Source organism: Juglans regia, chromosome 2, assembly GCF_001411555.2.
Source record: "Juglans regia cultivar Chandler chromosome 2, Walnut 2.0, whole genome shotgun sequence".
NCBI classification, from domain to species: domain Eukaryota; kingdom Viridiplantae; phylum Streptophyta; class Magnoliopsida; order Fagales; family Juglandaceae; genus Juglans; species Juglans regia.
In genome coordinates this window covers 22136822-22151004 of record NC_049902.1, presented here as the reverse complement: position 1 = coordinate 22151004, position 14183 = coordinate 22136822, and the positions used below count along the sequence as shown (strand labels likewise).

The 14183-nt window shown below is 35.7% G+C and overlaps 1 protein-coding gene across 1 annotated transcript; it reads right to left on the bottom strand.

Annotated features, from left to right (window-relative positions):
• Positions 1 to 962: 962 nt before the first annotated feature.
• LOC109001425 (ankyrin repeat-containing protein BDA1-like) lies at positions 963 to 13587 on the bottom strand. The gene is made up of 4 exons (XM_035687701.1): positions 12979 to 13587; positions 12084 to 12498; positions 3550 to 3635; positions 963 to 1124 (listed from the first exon to the last, which is right to left on the bottom strand). The coding sequence occupies exons 1-4, from the start codon at positions 13585 to 13587 to the stop codon at positions 963 to 965; spliced, it is 1272 nt and encodes a 423-aa protein (XP_035543594.1).
• Positions 13588 to 14183: the final 596 nt, after the last annotated feature.

Sequence of the window (14183 nt, the reverse complement as noted above, 5' to 3'; positions counted from 1 at the left end):
TTTCATCAACCAACCTGAGATTTTTTACCGTTATTAGATGTTCTTCAAGGGGCTTTTGTCAAAACCCTGATCGGGTGGACTAGGAAGTACAGTCTCAACTGTCTTGCTGTCATGACCTGGGCGAAGGCCAGCCAGTCCATATGGAGTTATCTCGTCTCTGCTCCATGAAATGCTCGGTTGGTGTAGTATATTGATTTCTGGGAACCCTTCAAGTCTCGTACCAAGGCCGTGGAGATTGTGTGGAGAGATGGGCCGATATAGACTTAGGGCCTCTCTAATGCTCGGTCACACTTGTTATCCTAGGTTTGTGCCTTCTGTAGCACCTTGAAGAATGGTAGACATTTGACTATTGACTTGGAGATGAACCAGTTGAGGGTTGCCACTCACCCAGCAAGCCTTTGTACATGGTTTATTTTCCAAGGTGGGGCCATGTTCAATATGGCCTCCACCTTTTTGGGTTGGCCTCTATTCCTTGCTTAGAAATGATGAAACCCAAAAACTTCTCAAACTCGATGCCAAAAGCACACTTGATCAGGTTGAGCATCTTCGAGTAACGCCATAGCACGACAAAGGCCTTGTGTAAGTCGGCTAAGTGTTGTTCAGGGTTCTACTCTTAACGAGCAGGTCATCCATGTAGACCTCTATATTTCTTCCTATTTGCTCCTTGAACAAGCGGTTAACCAGCCTTTGGTAAGTGGCATCCTATCCGTAATGAATGATGTCTCTGGTTAACCAGTGAGTCCAAAAGGCTTAGCCATGTAGCAGTATAGCCACTTATCCGTAATGAACGATGTATTCTCCTCATTGTCAGGGTTCAAGCGGATCTAGTACCCTGAGTAAGCATCCATGAAAACTCAACATGCGTAGCCTGTGGTGGAGTCTACTATCAAGTTGATCACGGGTAGTGCAAAGCTGTCCTTTGGACTTGCTTTGTTTAGGTCAGTGAAGTCGAAACACATTCTCTATTTGCCATTAGACTTCTTCACCAGCATGATGTTGGGCAAACAGTCTAGGTAGTGTGCTTCTCGAATGAACTCGGCCAATAGGAGGCGATCAACTTCCTCAGCTATGGCAATGCATTTCTCATCGTTGAAACTCCGACGCATCTTCTTAATCTTCTTGGCCTACCTCAAAGGTGGAGTTCAATTATAGCGTGATCAATCCCACGCATGTCCTTGTGGCAATAGGCAAATACATCTCGGTGCTCAGTCAAGAGCTGCTTCATGGCCTACCTCATGTCAGGCCCCATTCTGCTACCATTGTAGGTAACGTTTGCATACACATGTTATTGTCTTATGATCGACTATCAAGTAAAAATTAGATGCTTAATTAGTTGATGTTCTTTGTTTTACTTCTAAAGCAATTACAGATACACATGTGTACACATAAGAGAAATGTTAACTGTATTTAAGAAAAAATTATAAACAAAAATTAATTTTTCATATGTCAGTTATTGATATGTTAAAGATTAAGATGTTAAAAAGAGAATAACAAAATAAATCTTGTATGTCAAATTGTAAATAAAATTATAAATTCATTAATACTATTCTAGACACAAAGATATAACTAGGTGATGCCATTATTGTTAATATCTTTGTCCTGACAATGTTAATATCTTTGTAGGTTGTTCATGTCCCATTCAACTGTAAAAATAAAAAATAATAATGTTACATAAAGTCGTAAAGTACATAAGTACCGTATAATCGCTTTAAAAAAGAGTGAAGTTCACTATTAAATTTTTTTTTTTCATATGGGTCCTATATTTACTCACTTTTTTTAAAAAAGATTATGCGATACTTACGCATTCCATAACTATAAATATCATTTTTAGTGAAAAATAATGAAAATAAAAAAATAACTCGAGTTAGTTATGGTACTTCTTCTTGTAGATAACAGATTCGAGTCAATCAATTATGCTAGCAGGTAATCTTTGGCATCTTTTGATTTGAGAAGAATAATGAATCATGCGCTTATATTATTGTGAAAAAATTATTCTCATTAGTCACTATTTATCACCCTATATCTTATGAAAAACACATCTATGCCTTATGAAAAACATTCTCACATCGTATAAAAAAGTTATAGGTGTGAGTGTGAGAGTAAATAGTGACTAATGCATAGTAAATTCTATTATTGTGAGACCGGCCATGGTGATAAAGATTTATGTTGAATGACTTTGGGCTTGTTTGGGGCATCAGAGGAGATATAAAATTATCATCTCATCTCGTTTCATTTCATCTCATCTTATTCCCAAACATAATTCAAATAGAAAATTTTTAAATAAAAAATAATTACAATTTTTTCAAATTTACAAAAAAATAATATTTTAAAATTATATTCTTACAATATTTTAATTTTATAATATTTTTTATTCAATCTCTTCTCTCTCTTTTTCCAAAACTCAAAAAATACTTAACGTAAATTATCTTACTAATATTCACTATCTATCTTACTATTTACAAAATTCTGATTTCATTTTCCTTCTCAAACCAGCATTAACGTTAAATGAAACGAAAAGAAAAAGGAGGTTGCTTTCAAGGGTTTAGTATTATTAACACTCCCAAACTTCGCAGTCCACGAGGATATATAGCTGTGCTTGTTGTGTGTGGTTAGTTGGAAGCCACGACCACAACTTCTCCTGCAATGCGTCTTTCACCTTCTCAATTGATGCTCATGTCCTACCTGCCGCCTGAGGCAGTTTTTTATTTCCTCTAATAACATATTTCTTAAAGATAAAGCTTCTTAAATAGAGGAGAGGAAAAGAAAAAGAGAAGTAATCGTTTCATTTATATTGAAAGTGAGTTCAAACCCAGTTCCGAGCTTTGACTCAACTGGACTTGGCATGTTTGAATATTATGAAAACTTTTAAAATTTTTAAATCTTTTTATAATTTCATTCACAAATATCATTAAAATAAAAAATATTTTTTAATTTTTAATTTTTAACTTTTTATCTAATCATTACTTAATTATTTTTTAAATACAAAAATCAATACAATTTTTATAAATTTTAAAACAAAAATTATATTCAAACAAAGTTTTACTTTATAATCCAATAAAATATCTTTATTCAAACTATTTTATTACTATTTACAAAATTTTAAGATATTTTAAGTGCCCAAACATATCCGCAAACACGAGCTTAACTCAAAACTAATCTATTTATGGACAGGTGGTCCTGACTCTTATTAAAAAAAAAAAAAAAAAAACTATGTATTCCAAACCCATTTGGATACAGAACTAATTTTATCACATCTCATCTCATATCATTTCATATCATCATTATAATTTTTTTTAAATTTTTATACTAAATATGATAAACAAATAATTTTGTCCAAATCTCAAAAGCATAATATATTAAAATATAATATTCTAATAATATTTTATTCAATTTATCTAAAATTATTTCATCTCATCGGATCTCATCTTACTATCCAAACGTTGCTTAATATATGATCATATATAGCTATAAACGGCCTTAATGAAAAGTTGTCTTTATACATGATCAGTGCGATACATTGATTTGTTATTATAAAATATTTAGTTATACCTGAGCCTGATATAATTTGTTCACACTCACATGCCTAAGATGTCCCATAAATTCCATATCAAACTGTAATATGGTCACGGTTCTTCCTAAAGTGCATGGGGGCTTTATAAGCAAGGAAAACCAGAAGTTTAATTTTAGGGGTCCGGTGGACCGTGGAGCTGAGCTAAAATTAAAAGTAATAATATAAATTCTTTTTTTGTTTGCTTTCTATATTTTTTTCTTCTATTTAGGATAACGATAATAGAAAAATCTTAAAATATATAGAAATAAAATATTTTTAATTCCGTTGTGGTTCAAAGCTTCATGCCCCATTTGGATACATAGTTGCTCTCATCTCATTCTATATATATAATCTTATCTCAGTATTATTCAAACACTACTCAAACATAAACAATTTTCAATTTCTTTTTCATAATTTTTCATCTAATTGCAATTTTCTAAATTTTCATATAAAACACAAAATATAAGCATAGCAACTATATAATGAACATAAAAAAAGTAGAATAAAAAAAAGTATCACTTGACATTCATATATATATATATATATATTTATTTCATCTTAATTAATTATATTGTATTTCAAATTACCCTAATGCATTCTATTTTTTTTTTTTTTTGTTCAAATTGGTAGGGAACATGAAATTTTGCTTTTTAAAACCCTAAATTAATTTTTTAAACCACTAGTGCATAGCAATTTTAAATATTAAACCCCTAAATTAATTTAGAGTTTTCAATCTTTGAAACCCCTAAATTAATTTAGGGTTTCGGATTGGAGCCCTAAATTAATTTAGGGTTCCAAACCGAATTAATTAGACACAAATAATATCATAATTCAGTGATTCACACACATTATATAATGCAAACAAAAAACAAAAACAGATGGATATGACTCACAGGAGTCATTTAAAGTTCAAACCACATGCACAATCTAAGCTCCACAGCACACAATTCACAAAATCTCATCCTCCATTTTCAATAAGCCTTATCCTTCCTCCAATCTCCATTAAAAATATAAATCACAAAAAAAAAAAAAATTTGAATTTAGGGTTTCTTACCTCCGAACCTTCGGTGACGGAGATGAAGAGAGAGGGACCGAGTGTGAGTCGTGCGACGGTGATGATGACAGGGATGGTGATGCAGAGAGAGGGACCGGGTGTGGCACTGGGAACTCAGGGAGAGGGAGAAACTGAGAGCGAGGGAGAAGTGAACGAGGTTCGAGAATCGGGAGGGGGGGTTGGGGGGTGGGTTTTGATATAAACCCCGGTATGAAACGACGTCGTTTCATGCCTGGGTTTTTTTTATATATATAAATATATAAAAAATATATATACATTCGGGGGGGGGCGGGGTCACATCCCCCCTCCCCCGGAGGGAGGCCTAGATGCGGGCGGGTGGCCTCGCCCCCCGCATCGGCCGGACGGGGTGATCCGCCTCGCCGCACTGGGGCCAAAGCGGGGCCCCTAGTTTGAGCATTTTACGGAAGAAAACCAATGACCAAAGGCTAGATGGCATTTTCGTAATTACAAGGGATGTCATGACCATATAATTTAAAACTATCTATACCTTAATATTTTCAAAGAGTCTAAAGCTTGTACTTGTTTCTAGGGAAAACAGAGAACACAACAAAAAGAAAGAGGAAATCGACAGAGGAGGGGGTGTGCGACAGAGGCTCACCGTACTGAAGGAGGTCGTGGCGAGGCAGGCGAGTGGGAGGTGCTGAGACACAACGGCAGAACACTGAGAGAGAGAGAAAGAGATGAGCAAGAGAGAGAGAGAACAGAGAGAGAGATCATGGTAAGAGGAAGGAATTACGCATTGAGTACGACGGGGAGCTACGGACTAGGGTCACCCAGGGCAGTGTCCAACGATGGAAGCTTCCACTGTCAACGGCATCTTATGCGGTTGCGTGGGTAGTGGTTATTTGAAACAAAATACTCTATTTTTGAGTGCCAAAACATAGGTACTTACGGTTTCGTGTGGGCTGGGCATGGTGGTGATCTGAGGGAGGAGCAGTGACGAGGTTGGCTTGGCTTCAGGGTGGTAAGGCTGCTGGACGTAACAAAGGCTGTGGGCTGCGGGGTGGCCATGAGGGTGCAACTACGTGGGAGGCTACGGTGTAATTTTGGTTTGTTCTTGACTCTCAGTGATGGTTGAGCAGCGTCTCCGTGGGTGGCGAAGATGTGGTGCATGGTGGCAGACGAAGAAGACGACATCAACGGGGTGGCTGAAGAGGGTAGCAATGGCAACTTAATCTAGGGTTGAAGATGAACAATAAAAGCATGAGGGATGTGCGTGAACTGTGAAGTTAACTTGTGAATATATATATAACAAACAAAACCCTAGAGAAAGCTGGAAGGAGAGACGTGCATGAAGTGGGGTCAGAAAGAAAAAACTCATGGATTTGGGCTTTTTGGTCCATTTCAAAAATTGGGCCCATGACTGGTAGTGAAAACAATAAATGGGCTATTCCTTAAATTTTCTCGGCCCATAAAAAGTACTCAAAAAATTTCAACTGGACTTTTCACATACTTAACCCAATATATATATATATATATAAATAAAATAAAATAAAAAGGCTTGGCGCTAGGCCTAGGTGTTATACAAATAGAGCATTTCGATACACTGAATGCATAGTTCGAGGTTATAGATTCTGTACTCTAGACCGTGAACGTAATAGAAAGACTCAAATTATGGTGTGTTGGTTGGTGGGAGTCAAGAAATAGATGATATTGACTATTATGATATCATACGTGATATTATAGGATTGAAATATCTGTGTGGGTCTGTAACTTATTTCTTTAAATGTGACTGGTGGGATCTAAGCGATGGTCGGATTTCGATACATAGGAATAATCACTTTACAAGTGTCAATATTGCATCTAAATAATACAAAGATGATTCATTCATATTGGCTTGTCAAGCTACCCAAGTCTATTACTTGATTGATTCAATGAAAAGTGCTGGTGAAGATAGTTGACAGATAACTTGACGAGTTGTACAAACATTTGTCCCTCGAAATATATATGAAGTAGGAACAAGTGTGGATTATGAGAATAGTGGAGAGGAAGATGACTCTCCGATTGTAGAGGCCTACCAAGAAGATGGAGAGGGTATTAACTTGTTTGTTGACCTCGGTGCACTCGAATTGCTCCCCTTGTGTAGAGATGACGTCCCACCCATCCATATTAACTCGTCCGTATTAAATGATCATTCAATTCACGTAAATGAGGAAGATGAAGAAGAAGAAGACGAAGAAGAATCCAGGGAGGAAGCGGATAAGGAGGACGAAGAAGAGGTTGATGATGATGACAAACATGTTACTGAGGGGAATTCTAAAACAAGCATGGAAAATACATCTGAAGATGAAGAATAAAAATATTAAATATTTTATTCATATAGGTGACTATAGAATATTACACTTTTCATAATTTCTTCTAATTAATTTTCTTTATCATATAAATCATTTTCAAGAATGTCGTCAAAACGATGACGAAGAAATGCGCCTCATCTGTCAAGTCCAAGTCCCGAACCCTTTGAGGACTCCCCACCCAAAGAATTCGCTCCTGAAGAAGATCAAGTTAACACGTAAGAGAGCGACAGCCAGTCGACACCTACCAGTAAGGAAATGTCATTGATAATTAATTATATATTAATACTTTTGTTACAATAACTATATAACTATAATTATATTATTATCGATTAGTTAATGCACCCGCTCGTCGCAATCGTGGCTATATACGTGGCATTTCTCTTGAGAAAAATAAAAGGCATAGAAAACTCAAGGTCACCATTCCTGATAATTCCACTGAAAGAATGAATGATAGTGCAGCAGAGCTTTCCTCCTATATTGATACAGTAGGCTGAGCTTATACTCCATTTTACTTGTGATCATGGCGAGATGTTCCGAATGAAATTAAGGAGCACATTCGAAGTTATGTGCAAGTGAGTTTACTTTGAGAGTACATTTTTTTTCACCTAAATTAATATATCATATTTTTCACGTAATTCACTTATTAGAATGAACTCGACCTCGACTTTGGCCGTAGCGAGGATTTAAGAACTGCAAATGAGTTTATGGCTACACTATTCCGACGTCACAAGGGATGATGTCATGATCACTTCAAGAAGTTTGAGACGTCAGAAAAGGTCGCGTAGTCCCCTTTCCAGCAGATGAAGTTAGATCATTGAAGAAAGTGTTATGATCTTTTCGTAACTCCAGATTATAAGGTATTCTAGATTTATATCCTTTAATTATTTACATATATATTCGTTCTATATATTATATGTATATATATTACAATTAACATTCTTAATTAATTTTGTAGCACTTAAGTTCTACAAATGCACATAATAGATTCGCTCTGACTGTCTACCATCGTGCCGATTCACGGTCATTCAACCATCTTGCTGATAAAATAGTAATTAATAAATTATAGAATTCATTTATTTTTTTTATATTTTTTTATTTAAGTACTAACATTACCTTTTTAAAATTGCTAATGTCACTTTGTTAGAAATTTGAGGATCTTAAAAACTTTTCTCTCATTCATGTCTATACTGCTGCTCACATTAATAAGCATAGTGACTGGATGGATCCTGTCGCTGCTCACACTCACCCTCAAACAAACAAAACGTTCAAACAAGTCTCCGAACGTAACTTGCATTCAAATGCTTCTTCGTTAACATTCAAACTAACGTCCAAATGTTATACCTGTTACATTCGAACATTGGTCCTTTAACGTTCAAACAAAATTTCAAAAGTTTTTGTAGTTAACGTTCGGATGTATAAACGTCCAAACGTAAATATGATACGTTCAAACTATAATCAACGAACGTCAACTTCTGTCATTCGAATGTCAATTGGTCGGGTTGATGTTCAAATGTTCTATTGGACGTCCAAACGTTACTTTTTGTGACAGATCTCAATCGTCACAAAAAAAGAAACGTTCGAACGTTACACCAAACGGAACACATCCAACTGTCACTAAAAATATTTTTAGTGAGGGTTCAACAGTAAACCATCACCAATTGTTTTATGTGATACACATTAGGTAACGGTCGTTGTGATGGTTTCAAACCGTCACCAAATGTCTTTAGTAACGTTTTAGATATTTTTTGTGATGGATTTCTCTGCCACAAAAGACAAATTGTATTGTAATGCAATGACTTAATTAAATTTAACATCACTGCTTTACATCACATGGCACTGAAATAAGCTTAGGCAGTGTCTCCTTGCCATCGAGTTTTATCGAATTAAATGCACAAAATTTCATAAGATAATTAGAGTGTTAGTACTACCATTTGTATTATTTAGTTAAAAGTGATCTGTATATTGGTACCTGTTGAAAGAATTTATTGACTTGTTGTGTATTGAGAATTGTGTAATTGTGATTTCTTGGTTGGATTTGAAGTGTGAATAACGTATGGTTGATGTGGTGGTTGCGTGGGATTTTGTAAGCGGACTTATTGTGTTGGACTGGTCTTGAGGTTGGAAAAATTGTGTTGGACGTGCAGTGAGTTAACTAGATACTTGAGGCTTGAGGAGAGGATGTTTTGTTACTATTTGAATTATATACTGACTGTTAGAGTTAATGTTAGATTGTTTGGATGTACATTTTGCTATTTGGATTGATGTTGGTTATGGGATATGTAGTATTATGTCGCTGTCCAATTTTGCTCTATGGTTGCTATTGCTTTGATTTTGTTGGATTTATATGTGGAGGCTAGGGTTAGTATGTTGCTGGTTGGCTGTTTAGATCTATATGTTGGTTGTGTTGGAGTTTTATACTGATGGTTGAGTCCACATTAACAATTTTCAGGATTTGTATGCAAGCTATTTTTGAGTTGATGTTGGCTATTGGAGTGGATATTTGGCTGATTAAGTGATGAAGTGTGTCGGGCTGAAATTGTTGCAAGTCGTGTGAATATTTGAATTTGACTTGTGGGATGATTGGGTATTATATTTCAGCTTGGTTTGTGTAACATGTGGAGAGTCGCTAATGTAGTGTTGAGGGCTAGTTATGGTCTGCGCGGTAGTGTAGTGTGTGAAATGGTTAAGTGGTTTATGTACCGGGAGTAACTTGGTGCTAGTTGGTTGCTAAATTTGTTGGTTTGCATGTTGTTTCATGTACTTACCTTGTTATGAGTATCTTTTATTCTATTATTGTGAAGGTGAAATATTTGTTAGCTAAGTTATGTACTAGTATGTGGGTTTTAATGTGTTAGCAAATATTTTTTGATTTAAGTTATTGTGACATGGCTAGATTACAATCTCAAGCCGTAGATAACATGCTACAAGAGTCAGGTAAGCGGGGTTTCTATACTAGGTTTTGCATAAAAAGAAAATGAACTAATGTTAAATTTATGACAAATGTACATGATATGTTTTAAAAAGAAATGTGAAAACAACTTCAGTTATGTGTTTTGCATTACTCATGAAATTTGCATAAAAGATAAAGTTTTTCTGACATGACTGGTGTAGATATCAATATTTTGACATGTTGTTTTTTAAATATGCAAAAGAACGAATATGAAATCTATGAATTTCATACATGTTTTATGAAGATGCTCTGAATCTGTTTTGATTATGTGAAAATGAAATGAAAATATTCTGTACTCTGTTTGATATGATATAGCATCTCAAAAATAATTGGCATAACTGTTCGACCCCTCTAGATACAGGGTGTTACATGGACGACTCGCCTGAGATGACTGAAGACGAATTCACCCTTGAAGGCCAACTTGTGTCAATTTCTTTCTATATGGAGATGTTTAGGTGTTTGATAACAGACCTTTGGGAGATATTGGAGGAAGAAGATTGTTCACGTTTTTAACTTTGTAGCATAAAACAATTTCCTAAGCTTTTTGTGGTTTATGAAGGGTCAATGTTTGGGACCCTGCTGTTGTATGATTGTTTAAGACATTATATTTAATTTGAGATTTAGACTATTCTAGTGCAACTTATGTTTGAATAAAAAAAGCCTATTAAGATCATTTGGATCAATTGACAACACTTTAGTTTCTCACAGAGAGAAAGATTGAATCTCCCCTCCCATGTATAAAAAACAAGAATAAAAAAAAGCCGCTGCAATTATTGTATATTAGTAGAAGTATGCCAGATGCATTGCATATTATTTGTCATAAATGAGGATAAGTAACCTTATATTCTATGTCGTGATGCTTCAGTCTCTGTTAAATCTCAAAGAGAGGTTAGGGGCGTCACAATATGCAAGGTGAGGAGGTAGCCTCACCCGCTACCCACACCTGCATTTGATTTCTTTTGATTAGCCTACCCGCCAATCCACTTGGGCCAGCCGGATTGTCCGCCCTAGAGCCTTCGTGCATCCAGATTTCTTCTGCCCGTGGGTTTTGGGTCTTGGGGCAATATAGGATTTTTCTTTTGGGTTTTGTATGGGCTTAACAAATGGGTTGGCCCATTTTGTGGGCCCAACTAAATTATTGGGCTTCCCTAAATATTCTTAGACCAAATCATAAATTCTAATTGGCCGAGTTTGAGTCCAAAGTAAGTCCAACTCTTGTAATAATTACTTTCGGCTGTCAATCTCGGAAATTAAAAAGTCCAAGTCAATCTCGGAAATAATAACTTGTGAGCTTCTCCAATATCTCTCGATGTGGAATCTGTGCAAACCAAGATCAGCTCCTTGCTTCACTAGACCACACATCATGTGTGTTGAACATATTTTCTCAATTAGATGGTCGTTTGGACTACACATCTTACAACACTTAGCACCAAGCCATATATGTAGCAGATCGCTGAACCGTAAAATATAGGGTTGGATATTTTCTACATTAGGGTATAGGGATCTTGATTTTTTTTTCTCAAGTACTTGGAAATTCAGAGGAGATGTGTACCATATACAAGCAAGCGCCAGTTCATATCAAGCAACACCTCTACAGTACATGGCTTTTAAATTACCAGCACACTACTAACATGGTTCAGTTACAAAGGCAAGACCAAAATACAAAAATTCATAGAACCACACGATAAGTAGTTATAAGATAAAGAAACCGAAAGATAAAGAACGGAATTTGATCTCACAAGAAAAAAATAAAAAAGGATGCATGTAGATAAAATCTTGTATTGATAAGTGAATGAAAAGACACTCACTTGAAAAAAGAGAAAACACTCAGAAATTAAAACCAACCCCATGTAAATTTTGGATCAAGATTTTGAGCTATAGGACGGAAAGCCCGTATAAGGTTTCTTAGCTTCCTGAACCAATGATAATTCGAGAAAACAAAAAAAAGAGATGCCAAAAGGAGCAGCAGTAAATAATTAAAGGAGGAAACTGTAGGGAAAATGGTATGAGTTGAAGCACAATAGCAGGAAGTGAGGGCCCAAAGAGGTAAGATGACCAGAAAGCGAGTAAAACCAAGAGGGAGGAGGAAGATTATTGTCATGTTGGTGATAAAGAAGGTTAGATTGTTCAAAGTGAAGAATAGATATGACTTGCTTGTGCTCATGATTACACTCCCAGCATGATGTGAGGGTGGACTCACTAATAATAATTCACCTGCACGGCCAGTACCGGTTTCAGCATTGAAGTCATCTTGCCAAACTCCTCCCGGGGGGCTCAGAGCTGCTTGGTACGTAACTGTTACAACCAATGTAGCAACCACCAACAGCATATTGCGCGTATCATTGCTTACATCCATATTCTGACGAAACATAAATATGTAATAGTTCTCATGAATTGAGAAACGAGATCTTAAGAATTCTTTCAGTTGTGGAACTTCAAGAGGAGAAGGAGACGGGAATAGAAACTGGAATAATGACTGGCATTTCATGGAACGATGTATCATCTTCATAACGGTCTCTTTGTAATTGGTTTCATGCATCTCATCTTCCAAGATTTGAAGAGCTGTTTTTTCTGCCGAATTCTTTTTGTTCTTGTCAACTGATATACAATGCACAAAACGCCTCACGACCTGAATATATGCAAAATTACTGATGTCATCGTCGCAAAAAGGTTTGCACTACCGATTAGAAAGAAATTAAAAGAGAAGTATTAGTGCTGCAAAGAGAGTTTCACAAAAGTAACATACAAATTAATGACTTCAAATCATTTATTTTTGAATAAATATAGATAGAAGCCACTGTTAGGAGCATCCATTTTGTACACATGATATGACATCATCTAAACTACACATCTCTCCAAATAAGTGTTTGGAACAATCAACTAGAAGTAGCTAAGCAGTGAGTACAAAGTGTGTACTGCTATAGTAACTTCTCTCTAGCATTACTCTTTATTTTTGTAGGATTGTTTTGAAGTTAAAACATTTCTCAAATTGAAAAAGCTAGAAGAATCTTTTATCAACAAACAAAAAGAAATTAAAAGCAAATGTTACACTTTAAAAGAAAAGAAAAACGGAGAATAAATATGGATTCCAAAACTTTAGGTAAATCACCTCGGCATCATTTGTTGAGACAGCAAGGTGCAACGGAGTGTTGCCATCGTCATCGGGCCAATTCAGCAAATTCTTTTCCATCCAGGCAGCATGGATAAACCAGGACCGCCGAAGCCAACCCACCAGTAACATAAAAGCATCGAATTGTTTGTTTTTAAGGGCGATATGGAGAGCAGTCTCCTTTCGATTCGTCACATCTTCAATAGATTTTGGGCAGGCTTTTAGAAATTCAACCAAAAGATCTTCTTCTCCAATTTCGGCTGCATAATGGAAAGGAGACACTCCCCCCCTTCCTTGGACACGGACAAGGTCTTTATCGACATCAAGTAGCCGGAGCACAAGTTTAGTTTGTTTAAATTGCAAAGCAAGGTGCATGGGGGTGAAGCCATCTTCATTAAGCTTCCTAGCAAATGATGGCTTCAACATCATTATCTCCATGGCAAACTCTGTCTGTCCTACTGATGCGGCCGTGTGTAAAGGAGTCTCAGCAAATGGAATCTTATCAATCTTGTCCAAAACTTCCGGATCCGTCTTTATTGCCAAGTACAATGCCAGGATGTTTCCATGTTGAGCAGCATCACTCAAAATCGTCGAATGACTTGGATCCATTCCAAAAGGAGTGATAGCTAGCTAGCTTCGGGAGTGAAAGGAACCCATTATTAATATCAAGCTTTCAAATGTAGAAAATAATGACTACGGCAGCTACTCTTAGGAAAGTTATTAGGCAAATGAAAGTATTTTCCCCGCTTCAGTTTTTCTTAGTCAAAGTGTTTAATCTTATCATATCACGTTATTACAATCTTTCTAAATTTCAACAAAAAATGTAATAAATAATTTAATTTAAAAATAATAATATTTTATTTAATTTTTAACTTTCCTCTATAATCATCATATCTCATTTCACTATCTAACCTGCACCTTAGAAACAAGCTTGAGAGAGAGAGAATGTAGAGAGATCAGAAGTGAAGAGATTGAAAGTATTATTGCAGTGTGTTGTATTAATCTTGTACACAGACACAGATGAAGAATATACACACAAAATCAAAGCTATTGAAGTGACAAACTAGTCAACTGCATGTCATACAAAACACATTATTACTATAGACCGCGTACTCTATCACATCATGAGTTACTTTAAAAAATAATTATGTTTTGATTTAATTTTATTTTTTTAACCGATTTGAATTTAAAGATGGCTTGAGATG

Coding starts and splice junctions, on each gene's coding strand:
- LOC109001425 (XM_035687701.1), bottom strand. CDS start 13,587: ATGGATCCAAGTCATTCGACGATTTTGAGTGATGCTGCTCAACATGGA. Junction 3,636..12,083: donor AACCGGTACTGGCCGTGCAG/GTGAATTATTAT, acceptor CATGCACTTTAG/GAAGAACCGTGACCATATTA. Junction 1,125..3,549: donor ACAAATTATATCAGGCTCAG/GTATAACTAAAT, acceptor CCTTTGAGGTAG/GCCAAGAAGATTAAGAAGAT.